Source organism: Oncorhynchus clarkii, chromosome 17, assembly GCF_045791955.1.
Source record: "Oncorhynchus clarkii lewisi isolate Uvic-CL-2024 chromosome 17, UVic_Ocla_1.0, whole genome shotgun sequence".
In the NCBI taxonomy this organism is placed as follows: Eukaryota; Metazoa; Chordata; class Actinopteri; order Salmoniformes; family Salmonidae; genus Oncorhynchus; species Oncorhynchus clarkii.
In genome coordinates, this window is record NC_092163.1 from 66250407 (window position 1) to 66263644 (window position 13238).

At 41.2% G+C, this 13238-nt stretch overlaps 1 protein-coding gene across 2 annotated transcripts; it reads left to right on the plus strand.

Annotated features, from left to right (window-relative positions):
* Window positions 1-790: 790 nt before the first annotated feature.
* Window positions 791-8556, plus strand: LOC139371290 (serine/threonine-protein phosphatase 4 regulatory subunit 2-B-like). 2 transcript variants are annotated; one of them, XM_071111587.1, is made up of 9 exons: window positions 791-913; window positions 1702-1783; window positions 2092-2262; window positions 5318-5411; window positions 5997-6034; window positions 6158-6232; window positions 6354-6494; window positions 6584-6837; window positions 7044-8556. In XM_071111587.1, exons 1-9 carry the CDS (start codon window positions 793-795, stop codon window positions 7385-7387), a joined length of 1320 nt encoding a protein of 439 aa, XP_070967688.1. In that variant the 5' UTR covers window positions 791-792; the 3' UTR covers window positions 7388-8556. The 2 variants fall into 2 exon arrangements, with proteins under 2 accessions (XP_070967688.1, XP_070967689.1); XM_071111588.1 differs by having other exon boundaries at window positions 819-913; window positions 6333-6494.
* Window positions 8557-13238: the final 4682 nt, after the last annotated feature.

Here is a 13238-nt window from a genome sequence, read left to right on the forward strand (position 1 = left end):
TTAGCCCCTTCTTATTAATGGCATCTGCTGCTTTTTATACATGTCTTACTACTCGAAAATCGTCTGTATTCTCACTCAAACTCCCTTGGCTTATTTTTCGAATTGTCATGTTTAATTTCTAAATGTCTGCGTGCGCAAGAGTGAAGAGAGAGAGAGAGAGAGAGAGAGAGAGAGAGAGCGAGAGAGAGAGAGAGAGAGAGAGAGAGAGAGAGAGAGAGAGAGAGTAACGGTTAATGTGAATAGATGTTAATTATTTGACTAGGCTACCTGTATTTGACATTGTGGTGTTTCGTTGAACAAAAGATGGTTAAAAACAAAAAAATAATCGGCAGTGAAACGAGGCTACTCAGGAGAGAAAAACTACACCCAAATGTATAGCCAGTTGGAAAATATACATGTACTGTTTCAAAATGTGAAGAAAAATGTAAATCACATTTTTATTTGGCGTGAACCACAGTTTGGGAATACCTGCCTTATATGAACTGTAACTCAGTCAAAATCTTTGAAAGTGTTTCATGTTGCGTTTATATTTTTTGTTCAGTATCAATCTGGATGGCCAGCCATGATGAATGTTCAATGTACAGATAGATCATGCTTTCAAAACTATTAAGGCCGGCTACTTTTCAGATGAGAATGGTACAGTAGTCTGTTACTCTCGTTGAGTCTCAAGTGTTCTTTTCCCCTCCAGTGTTCCATTGTGCAACTTGTTGAACAGCAGCGTACTCCCTGTACTTTCTGAATCTGATCCGCTTGTCTGCCAACAGGCAGTGACCTCACGAGCGCCATATTAAAATGCTTCTTCTTCCCTACTTTTTTTGTGTTGAGAACGTAGCCACCATCAGTCTGCCTCTTGGTTTCAAGAGATTGACAGAGAACATGATGGAAATAAACTCACTCCAAGAGGCGCTCAAAGGTTATTTTGGTTCTTATGAATAGCGTAATACTTCGATTGAGAGGCAGACGTGTTGTTTACTTGATTCCATAGTGGTTAGCTAGTTATATCGCCAGGTGTTGAATGTAGCTAGCTAGCTATAAGCTAATGTTAGCAAGTCAGCTAGCTAATGCTAAAATTCGGAAGAAGAAGCAATGTTGCTTAGCTAGTAGCGTTCAATTCTCAAACCCCCAGAAAAGCTATCAAGCGAGCTACGTTATGTAATTGTTTCCTATGTGTATTTCTGGATTCAACAATGTAGCTAGCTAGTTAACCATGATGGTGTTGACAACTCCATCGCCACATAGCTAACGTTAGCTAGCTTGACACCCAGCTAGCTAAGCTAATGAACTGATTAACTACCGGTAGTTAGCTGGCTAGTTACGTTAGCTATCTAGATAATACATTGGCATTAAGTTAAGCCTAACTAGCTAGCTAATTGTTATGTAAATGAAACCCTAGCTAGTGTTGGTTAGGTGGCTAGTGAGCTAATTTTGTGTTCACTTATAGCTGTTCAATTGCCACAACTAGCTGTAAAGGACAGCCTTTTATGCGAACACTCAATTAAATTAGCAGTTGGTGTCATTAACTTTATTATCCCCATTTGGCAGGTGCTTGTCTGAAGCTGGCTAGCTAGCTAGTTGAATGGCTAAAACACACTGACAGTGTTGTAGCCACAAATCCCCATTCATTAGATAGTAATAAGCAAGCGAATCACTCAGTTTCCTTATCTGTTGTGCTCACTGATTTGATATCACTGTTCTCTGCAGACTTTGACAAGAAAGGGACGCAAGAAGTGGCTCCCCTGCTAGATCAGTTTCTGTGTCATGTTGCCAAGACTGGAGAAACCATGTAAGTAATGTTCCTATTGACAAGCTTGGAGCTACAGATTTCATGCATATGAGAGGATGAGGCATGTTCAGTGGGAAAACTTGAACACCATTGGTCCAAATTATGGAATATGCCAAGGCCATGCCAAGTCTTTTCTGCATGTGGTGTATAACTAAATTACAAATGTTACATGTTGCTAGCTAAGTTATTATAATCTTGAAATACAAAAAAATGTGTATGCATCATATTCTCACATTTTGCTTTATTTAACAAGTTAAATCATAGGAATGTGGATTATTCCTTTTAAGAAATGTGTACTCTTTCTCCAGGGTCCAGTGGTCCCAGTTTAAAAGCTATTTCCTCTTCAAACTGGAGAAGGTGATGGATGACTTCATAGCCTCAGCACCCGATCAAAGGGGGGTAGCCAATCCCAATGTGGAGTCCATTCCATTTGAGGACATGAAGGAGAGGATACTGAAGATTGTGAATGGATACAATGGGTAAGGTATCAGCAAAACCTTTAGGCAACTGTTTTCCTACAGTCATGTGATGCCATCTGGCGTTCACTATTGCTGATTTTTGTGGTGGTTATACAATGGCGCCATCTACTGGATAGGCATTTCTAGATGTCACATGTACTGTAGCAGGGCTTGACATTCACTTTTTTAGCCACTTGTCCCTCAGCCTAGTAGGACTGTTCAATTTTTTTTTTACTTCTCAAAAAAAACACGTCAGTAACACAATTTTTACATAATTGTATGATGCAAGGAACCAATTTACAAAATAAAATGCATTACTATCTTTACCATAGAGAATCAGACAAAAAATGTGACCACACACAATTGGCTTCTTTGAATATTCAATCAAGACGGTCTCAAAATTCTCCTTTAGTTCTCTGCTGGAGGATGGTAGTCTGGTACCCTATAAAATGTTGCAACATTACAATTACTACCAAATCTTTTTTTATGTCTTTATAAAATAATTCCCTCCAGGGCTTTAAGCAGGTTAAAAACTGACTCTGAGACGGTTCTTGGCCGACAGATCCTAAATGCATTCAAACACTGCACATTAAACATGTAAAAAGGAAATGAGGCTGATGCAACAGATCAGACTATTTAGCTTAACTGTAATATTTATTTATTCATATCATAAGCTCAACAATGCACACATGGCTGTAGGCTATGCGCAAATGCAATTAGAGGAAAACACCTCTCAATGGCTCACCGCACGCGCAAGTGGACCGAGATGAAAGTATCCATTAGAAATAGGGATGTGCGATATATCAGAAACCATATCGGAATCAGACGATATTAGCTAAAAATGCCAACATCAGCATCGGCCCGATGTCGGTCTAGTTTAACACCGATGTGCAAAACCGATGTCAAAGCTGACGTGCATACCTATATAATGTAGGTAGATGACGTAATGATGCCACAAAAATACAGCGCTACACAGAATAAAATCAGAAAAATACTAAGCGCACACTTCCAACAACTAAACAAGTTTAAGACGAGCAGTCATTTGAATGAGTAAGAACATTTCAGCGAGACAACTCAAAGGCAAAATCCATTAACGCCTAGATAATGGAATTCATTGCCCTTGACAATCAACCGTTCTCTGTTGTGAATGATGTTGGCTTTCGCCGACTGGTCGAGCACCTTGAGCCCCGGTACACACCACCAAGTAGGTGCTATTTTTCAGATTTTGCCCTACCGGAGTTACACAGTATTGTTGAAACGCACATCCATGAGCTACTTGCTATGTGCGTCACTGCTATTAGCTTCGCGACTGACATTTGTACCAGCGATGTCCGGCCCATGAGCATGCTGAGTCTGACAGCACAGTTGGTCGACAGCCGTATTGCTCAAGAATGTGCCGGTTCTCATACCGCTGCTGCCATTTCAATGGCATTTGAGAACATGTTTGAAACTTGGAAACATGAACACACGCCTAGCTCCACAACTGACTCGAGAAATAAGCTGATCAACTGCGTCTGCTGCAGACATTTTACCCTCTGTCATGGCATAGAACACCTGCTCAACAAAACTGCCGACAGACCGTGGGTTTAAAACTTGCAAAAGTACTCAAGGCTGTGAACAAGCGATTCGGTGGCATTCTCTCTGAGCCTCTTTACTGTGTTGCCATCATGCTCGATGCTAGGTACAAGGACCGCTACTTTGATGCAGACAAGAAACAGTTTTTAAAAAAAATGTTAGCCACAGCTGGACAAGATGGAAACAGACACAGTGACAGTGCGCATCGCAGAAGAGGCCACAGAGCTGAAACTTCACTGCTTGACATGTATGATGAAATCCTGGTTGAGACTGAAAAAATTAACAATGAAACAGCAAGTGAGTGAAAAAAGGTTTGTGATTATGTCAAATCAAACTTTATTTGTCACATGCGCCGAATACAACTTGATCGTGAAATGCTTACTTACAAGCCCTTTACCAACAGTGCAGTTTTACTGGTAATGGGGACATACGTAAATGCCAACAAAATAACTTTGTGTGTTTCAACTATTTAACTGTACTAGTCCACAAAGATGTTAAATATCGGTATTGTTTTTTTTGGCAAGGAAAATATTGGATATTGGACAAAAATGTAATCTGTGCATCCCTAATTAGAAATTAAGAGGAGAAATCTAAAGATGCATCAACTAGCATGGGTTACTAATATGACTAGGATTATGCCTTTGGCTGCTGGACAATAAAATTAAGTTTATTTGAAAACCAGTAGAACATGAGAAAATTCCTGGTTTCAATTGCATAGTAAGTATTTGTAAAATAATTGCCTCAACATTTCTATGGTAGCTTTTTTGGCTAGGCTACTTTGAAACAACGTAAAGCATGCTTCATAAAATTACCTAAAATATCCAGGTTATAAGCAGTTAAGTTTGTTTTTAAATAGTTTCTAAATGCTCACCACCTCCGCTTAGATTTAAGGTGGGTGATGAGCGGTGCGCAACAAGCACTGTCCTTCACTCTGGTCTTGTGACCATTTGATCTAAACGAACCGTGCTTCAAGTATGTCGACAGAATCAAGCCTTTAGACGTTAATGTTAATTATCCTTAAATTTATTTGTCAAACATGACTGGCCACTTAGCCATAGTAGTACTGACATCTCCGGTATACATTATATGTAGGGTTTTCCAGTAATGACCATTACCGATCTCTAATATCACCCCTGAGCTACTCACAGCCCATCTCACCCATCACCCTCTTTTGATTTCCATGTGCCATATAATTTTCAACTGTGCTGTGATGTCTTACATGAATTTGAAACATTTCTAATTGCATAGTATCCACAGAGCTAAAGATGAAAACCTTTCCTACGAGTATTATTATATTGTTGATTGACTATGGCTTTCCAAATCACCCAACACTGCTGTTTGTAGTGTTCATTTTAAATCAATGTTGCTTTTTCAGCCACTCTTGAACCTGTGACCAGAAACAAGCTACATGGGGGCAATACCAGAATAAATTATCTAATTATTCTCTCTTCGCAGCAAAATCGGGTTTGTTTTATTCAACTCCTTACCATCATTCCCTCAGAATTCCATTTACGATCCAGCGTTTGTGTGAGCTGCTTACAGAACCCAAGAGGAATTACGCAGGAACAGAGAAATTCCTCAGAGGTGTTGAGAAGGTGAGTTCAGTGCCACATTAGATAGGATTTGTATAGTGTGTGTAATATATGTGTGTGTGTGTGTGTGTGTATATATTTTTAAATTTTGTTTAAAATTTATCTCATGTATGTGTGTGTATGTATGTATGTATATATATATATATATATATATCTATCATTAACAGTACCAGTCAAAAGTTACACATTCAAGGGTTTTTATTTATTTTTACTATTTCCTACATTGTAATATAATAGTGACCAAGTCCATATTATGACAGTCCATCATTACTTTAAGACATGAAGGTCAGTCAATGCAGAAAATGTCAAGAACTTTGAAAGTGCAAGTGCAGTTGCAAAAACCATCAAGGATCTCAAATATAAAATATATTTTTAATTTTTTTGAACACTTTTGGTTTCTACATGATTCCATGTGTTATTACATAGTTTTGATGCATTCACTATTATTCTACAATATAGTAAAAATAAAGAAAAACCCTTGAATGAGTAGGTGTGTCCAAACTTTTGACTGGCTGTGTGTGTATATATATCTCAATAAAATAGTATTTATATATTGCAGTGTTTGTAATAGGGTTTTTCTTCTCCCAGAATGTGATGGTGGTCAGCTGTGTGCATCCTACATCAGAGTAAGGGTTGTCTTTTCCTTATTGTTATACATTATAGCAATGAAACATTTTTACAGAGGTGTGTTTTATTAAGTTTATATGATGTTCGGAATTGTCATTGTGATGTTTCTCTCTGTCATGAAGGAAAAACGGATGCAGTGGTGTGAATAGAATTAATGGTGTTATGTTGCCTGGAAACTCATCTGCTTTTACAGAGAGGTAAAAGCGCATAGGACAGGTTCTCATTCTCCCATCCTAGTTTCACATCAGTGATAATTGCCTAAAGGTAAATGCAGAAAGTAAACCTCACTTTTCTTAGTCTCTTATTATTTTCTTGCAGGAAAGTTAATGGCCCAGGGACCCCCAGGCCGCTGAACAGACCAAAACTCTCTCTAGTCAGCTCACTAGCGACAAACGGTCTACCGGACAGTACAGAAAACAAAGATCCTACCACAGAGCAGGGACATGACACACATTCCAGGTACTTCAGTTGCTACCCAAAAGACCATGTGATACTCACTTCCTACCGTTCTTTTATGAATTTAATGCGTGTTGAATCTTCTTTCTCAGTGAGGTGTCAGCATCGGATACGCTAGGGAGCTCTGTGAAGAACAAGCACTATGACGATCAGGAGGTTATGGAGGCGGAGCAGCACGAGGTGAAGAGGCTCAAGTTCAACAAAGATAAAGAGGAGGAGCAGAAGGTGGACACCCTCAGCTCCTGCCATGCTGACAGCTTGTCGGAAGAGACCGAGTCCATGGTCCAGGAGAAGGAGGAGGAGGACAGTGAGGCTGCCAGTACTGCTGGGACTTGTGAAGACCAAGGTAGGACAAAATGTTCACCTTTTTCCATCATGCCGGTATACATCGCTGGTGAAATCCTTTGTGGATATTAGTAAGTGTATGAGCAGAACCAGGAGTTGCCTGAATTCTGAGGTGTTCATTGCAAGTTCAGCTTATCTGTGTGCCAGATCTATGAGAACCCAGTTAACATTGCTTACTCTGTTTTTGTTTCCTTGCCTGTCCCACAGAGCCATCGAGCACACAGTCGGAGCCATCAGCAGGGCCCGGGGCGGATAAGCAGGCAGAGGGGGAGGTACCTTGTGATTCCCAAGAGGAAGGTAATGACATGGACCAGTCAGAACAGCAGGCCACTGCTGGCGTCCTGAAGAACCCTGAGGCCCAGGACAGCGATGAGGGCAGTGACCCAGTCAGCAGCAGTAGCGCCAGCAGCTGTAACAGTGCGGAGAATGAATCCAGGGAAGAGGCAGCCCCTGCTCCCTCCAGCAGTACTCCTGAGCCAGCTGCAGAGGGTGCCATGGAGAGTGGCAGCCAGGACACTGGGACCAGTGAAGAGCCCATGGAGCAGGACTAACAGCTCCTCAGGATCGATCTATTGACCATTAAGAACATCTGTCCTCAAGTCTAGCTTGAGTGTCACCGGTGAAGGGGCTACTCCATCCTGTCCCCTAGATACTTTACGCCTTGTCTACATTTTGGCTACTCCTCAAAATGACCACCTGTCATTGATGTGGACATCCACATTTTTATTTTCAATTGAAGATTTTTTAACTGGATTATTTTCTTCCCCTACACTCTATTTAAGAGTTTCCTTTTAAGGCTTGTGGTCTCCAGAGGTCTTTGTTTCAGCCTTGGTCAGTCTTTTGGGTTGCATATGATGTTTGTTCAAGCTGTGCTGATTGGACGGTGTGTTCACCTGGGTATTGTTTTCTCATCAGATTGAGCATTTGACAGGTAAAGCAGGCCCAGTTTTGTTCCTGTACAGTTGTTTTTCTCTGTGGATTATCACCCCTGCCAAACCACCAGAGTCAGGACCGAGCTAACCCTGCTAACTAACCTCTTCATTATTTATGCCGTTAGTTACTTACTCCAGAGATGAGCTAGCTAGCATTTCTGTTTGACTGAAGCTCGAGCCTCAGCATCCAGCCCATACCACTGTTTTTACTCATGTGCCGTCATCTTGGCTGTTGAGGAAAAAGTATCTTTCTATGTTATTTAAAAAAATCTATTTTCCTCGTGAGATGGAGTATTGTATTAGATTTTCCATGTGAGACCATATTCTCCTTTTTAAAATGCGTCTGTTGTCTTTGCTATGATGCACTACCGATCCAACTCGAAGAGTAATGTAACATGCTACTTTTACCTTCAGATATAAGATTATATCATTTTGGGGGCACCATAATTTATATAAACATTTCAACTCAACTACTTATTTTGTAAAATGTTATTTTGTGGCAGCCAGTTTAGTTTCCAAAACCAGCTGTAAGTACAAGATGACTTCCAATTTGGATTGTGATGTCACCAAGTTGTTTGACTGACAGATATCCAGAGCAGTTACTGGTTTCTTTCTATAGCTGTACTTTTGATATTTAGAATTTTAAATTTCTGTAAAGTAGACTTTTGTAGATTGTAATACAGTATGTGTTCACTTCCTTTGTGAAACCATATAATTGTATAATTTCTGTGTATACTCTGAATGATTTTGCTTTCAATGCAGTATTCAGATAAAGCAATAAATGTTCACATTTTTGTGTGGTCATGCTTTCTTACCCGTGAAGCATCTCGTTTAGTCCACTGAGCTGCTTTAAAAGCTGCATGTTAACCCGACTGGTATCAGATGACCTATGTCACAACCTCAACACCTCTGCATAATTTTTTTAAATACATGTGTTGAAAACAATGTGAATTTATGGCCATTTAGCCAATAAATGCTCAGTTCAAGACTATTCCTCGGTCACATTTTGTATTTGAACAGGTTGTACAATGTGTCCCTTGCCTGAGGTCTTAAGAGCTGAAGACTAATGTCTAGGCTTTGGCTCAAAGGGCCAATGCAGTCATGCAGACAACCTGATCGGTTACTTATGGATTCTTGAAATCCTCAAACTGCAGTCAGTTTAAGACCAAACAGAAGATGTATGAGAATTGTTAGGTTATACACAGTGTATAACTATTTTAACACCTATATTAGAACACCTTCCTAATACAGAGTTGCACCCCCTTTTGCTCTCAGAACAGCCTCAATTCGTCGGGGCAGGGACTCTACAAGGTGTCAAGCGTTCCACAGGGATGCTAGCCCGTGTTGGCCCCAATGCTTCCCACAGTTGTGTCAATTTGGCTGGATGTCCTTTGTGTGGTGGACCATTCTTGATACACACGGGAAACTGTTGAGCATGAAAAATCCAGCAGGGTTGCAGTTCTTGACATACAGACTGGTGCGCATGGCACGTACATTGCATTCGGAAAGTATTCAGACCCCTTTACCCTTTCCACATGTTACATTACAGCATTATTCTAAAATGGATTACATTGTTTTTCCCCTCATCTACACACAATACCTCATAATGACAAAGCAAAAACAGGTTCAGACATTTTTGTAAGTTTATTAAAAATATCACATTTCTGTAAGTATTCCAGACCCTTTACTCAGTACTTTGTTGAAGCACCTTTGGCAGCGATTACAGCCTCAAGTCTTGGGTATGACGCTACAAGCTTGGCACCTGTATTTGGGGTATTTCTCCCATTCTTCTCAGCAGATCCTATCAAGCTTTGTCAGATTATATGGGGAGCGTTGCTGCACAGCTATTTTCAGGTCTCCAGAGATATTAGATCGGGTTCAAGTCCGGGCTCTGGCTGGGCCACTCAAGGATGTTTAGAGACTTGTCCCGAGGCCACTCCTGCATTGTCTTGGCTGTGTGTTTAGGGTCGTTGTCCTGTTGGAAGGTGAACCTTCACCCCAGTCAGGCAAAAGATTTCAATCGTTGGTTTCATCAGACCAGAGAATCTTGTTTCTCATGGTCAGAGTCCTTTAGATAAGAGGTTGACCGATTAATCGGAATGGCTGATTAATTAGGGCCAATTTCAAGTTTTCATAACAATCGGAAATCTGTGTTTTTGGACACCGATTTAAAAAAACAATTTTACACCTTTATTTAATCTTAATTTAACTAGGCAAGTCCGTTAAGAACACATTCTTATTTTCAATGACGGCCTAGGAACGGTGGGTTAACTGCCTTTTTCAGGGGCAGAATGACAGATTTTCACCTTGTCAGCTCGGGGGATTCAATCTTGAAACTTTACAATTAACTAGTCCAACGCTCTAACCACCTGTCTCTCATTGCACTCCACGAGGAGACTGCCTGTTACGCGAATGTAGTAAGCCAAGGTAAGTTGCTAGCTAGCATTAAACTTATCTTATAAAAAACAATCATAACTAATCACTAGTTAACTACACATGGTTGATGATATAACTATTTTATCTAGCGTGTCCTGTGTTGCATATAATCGATGCGGTGCATATCGTTGCTCCAATGTGTACTCAACCATGAACATCAATGTTAATTTCAATGTCCTTTCTTAAAATCAATACACAGAAGTATATACACTGCTCAAAAAAATAAAGGGAACACTAAAATAACACATCCTAGATCTGAATGAATGAAATATTCTTATTAAATACTTTTTTCTTTACATAGTTGAATGTGCTGACAACAAAATCACACAAAAATTATCAATGGAAATCAAATGTATCAACCCATGGAGGTCTGGATTTGGAGTGACACTCAAAATTAAAGTGGAAAACCACTACAGGCTGATCCACCTTTGATGTAATGTCCTTAAAACAAGTCAAAATGAGGCTCAGTAGTGTGTGTGGCCTCCACGTGCCTGTATGACCTCCCTACAATGCATGGGCATGCTCCTGATGAGGTGGCGGATGGTCTCCTGAGGGATCTCCTCCCAGACCTGGACTAAAGCATCCGCCAACTCCTGGACAGTCTGTGGTGCAACAGTCTGTTGGTGGATGGAGCGAGACATGATGTCCCAGATGTGCTCAATTGGATTCAGGTCTGAGGAACGGGCAGGCCAGTCCATAGCATCAATGCCTTCCTCTTGCAGGAACTGCTGACACATTCCAGCCACATGAGGTCTAGCATTGTCTTGCATTAGGAGGAACCCAGGGCCAACCACACCAGCATATGGTCTCACAAGGGGTCTGAGGATCTCATCTCGGTACCTAATGGCAGTCAGGCTACCTCTGGCGAGCACATGGAGGCGCCCCAAAGAAATGCCAACCCACACCATATTACCCACCGCCAAACCGGTCACGCTGGAGGATGTTGCAGGCAGCAGAACGTTCTCCACGGCGTCTCCAGACTCTGTCACGTCTGTCACATGCTCAGTGTGAACCTGCTTTCATCTGTGAAGAGCACAGGGCGCCAGTGGCGAATTTGCCAATCTTGGTGTTCTCTGGCAAATGCCAAACGTCCTGCACGGTGTTGGGCTGTAAGCACATCCCCCACCTGTGGACGTCGGGCCCTCATACCACCCTCATGGAGTCTTGTTTCTGACCGTTTGAGCAGACACATGCACATTTGTGGCCTGCTGGAGGTCATTTTGCAGGGCTCTGGCAGTGCACCTCCTTGCACAAAGGCGGAGGTAGCGGTCCTGCTGCTGGGTTGTTGCCCTCCTACGGCCTCCTCCACGTCTCCTGATGTACTGGCCTGTCTCCTGGTAGCGCCTCCATGCTCTGGACACTACGCTGACAGACACAGCAAACCTTCTTGCCACAGCTCGCATTGATGTGCCATCCTGGATGAGCTGCACTACCTGAGCCACTTGTGTGGGTTATAGACTCCGTCTCATGCTACCCCTAGAGTGAAAGCACCGCCAGCATTCAAAAGTGGCCAAAACATCAGCCAGGAAGCATAGGAACTGAGAAGTGGTCTGTGGTCACCACCTGCAGAACCACTCCTTTATTGGGGGTGTATTGCTAATTTCCTATAATTTCCACCTGTTGTCTATTCCATTTGCACAACAGCATGTGAAATTTATTGTCAATCAGTGTTGCTTCCTAAGTGGACAGTTTGATTTCACAGAAGTGTTATTGACTTGGAGTTACATTGTGTTGTTTAAGTGTTCCCTTTATTATTTTGAGCAGTGTATTTTTAAACCTGCATATTTAGCTAAAAGAACTCCAGGTTAGCAGGCAATATTAACCAGGTGAAATTGTGTCACTTCTCTTGCGTTCATTGCACGCAGAGTCAGTGTATATGCAACAGTTTGGGCCGCCTAATTTGCCAGAGTTTTATGTAATTATGACATAACATTGAAGGTTGTGCAATGTAACAGGAATATTTAGACTAATGGATGCCACCCCTTAGATAAAATACGGAACGGTTCCGTATACGGCATTTCACTGAAAGAATAAACGTCTTGTTTTCGAGATGATAGTTTCCGGATTTGACCATATCAATGACCTAAGGCTCATATTTCTGTGTTATTATGTTATAACTAAGTCTATGATTTGATAGAGCAGTCTGACTGAGCGGTGGTAGGCAGCAGCAGGCTCGTAAGCATTCATTCAAACAGCACTTTCGTACATTTTGCCAGCTGCTCTTCGTTGTGCATCAAGCAGTGCGCTGTTTATGACTTCAAGCCTATCAACTCCCGGGATTAGGCTGGTGTAACCGATGTGAAATGGCTAGCTAGTTAGCGGGTGCTCGCTAATAGTGTTTCAAACATCACTCGCTCTGAGACTTGGAGTAGTTGTTCCCCTTGCTTTGCATGGGTAACGCTGTTTCGAGGGTGGCTGTTGTCGTTGTGTTCTTGGTTCGAGCCCAGGGAGGAGCGAGGAGAGGGACGGAAGCTATACTGTTACACTGGTAATACTAAAGTGCCTATAAGAACACCCAATAGTCAAAGGTTAATGAAATACAAATGGTATAGAGAGATATAATGGTATAGAGTCCTATAATTCCTATAATAACTACAACCTAAAACTTCTTACCTGGGAATATTGAAGACTCATGTTAAAAGGAACCACCAGCTTTCATATGTTCTCATGTTCTGAACAAAGGAACTTAAACGTTAGCTTTCTTACATGGCACATATTGCACTTTTACTTTCTTCTCCAACACTTTGTTTTTGCATTATTTAAACCAAAATGAACATGTTTCATTATTTATTTGAGGCTAAATTGATTTTATTGATGTATTATATTAAGTTAAAATAAGTGTCCATTCAGTATTGTTGTAATTGTCATTATTACAAATAACAAATGTAAAAATCGTCCGATTAATCCGTATCTGCTTTTTTTTGGTCCTCCAATAATCGGTATCGGTATTAGCGTTGAAAAATCATAATCGGTCGACCTCTACTTTAGATGCATTTTGGCAAACTCCAAGGAGTGGCTTCCGTCTGGCCACTAC

What these genes read in the sequence shown, in the direction of transcription:
- LOC139371290 (XM_071111587.1), top strand. Translation starts at nt 793, where the DNA reads ATGCTTCTTCTTCCCTACTTTTTTTGTGTTGAGAACGTAGCCACCATC. An exon ending in GCCAAGACTGGAGAAACCAT is followed by an intron (nt 1,784 to 2,091) that starts GTAAGTAATGTT and finishes CTCTTTCTCCAG; the next exon opens with GGTCCAGTGGTCCCAGTTTA. An exon ending in TCATCTGCTTTTACAGAGAG is followed by an intron (nt 6,233 to 6,353) that starts GTAAAAGCGCAT and finishes ATTTTCTTGCAG; the next exon opens with GAAAGTTAATGGCCCAGGGA.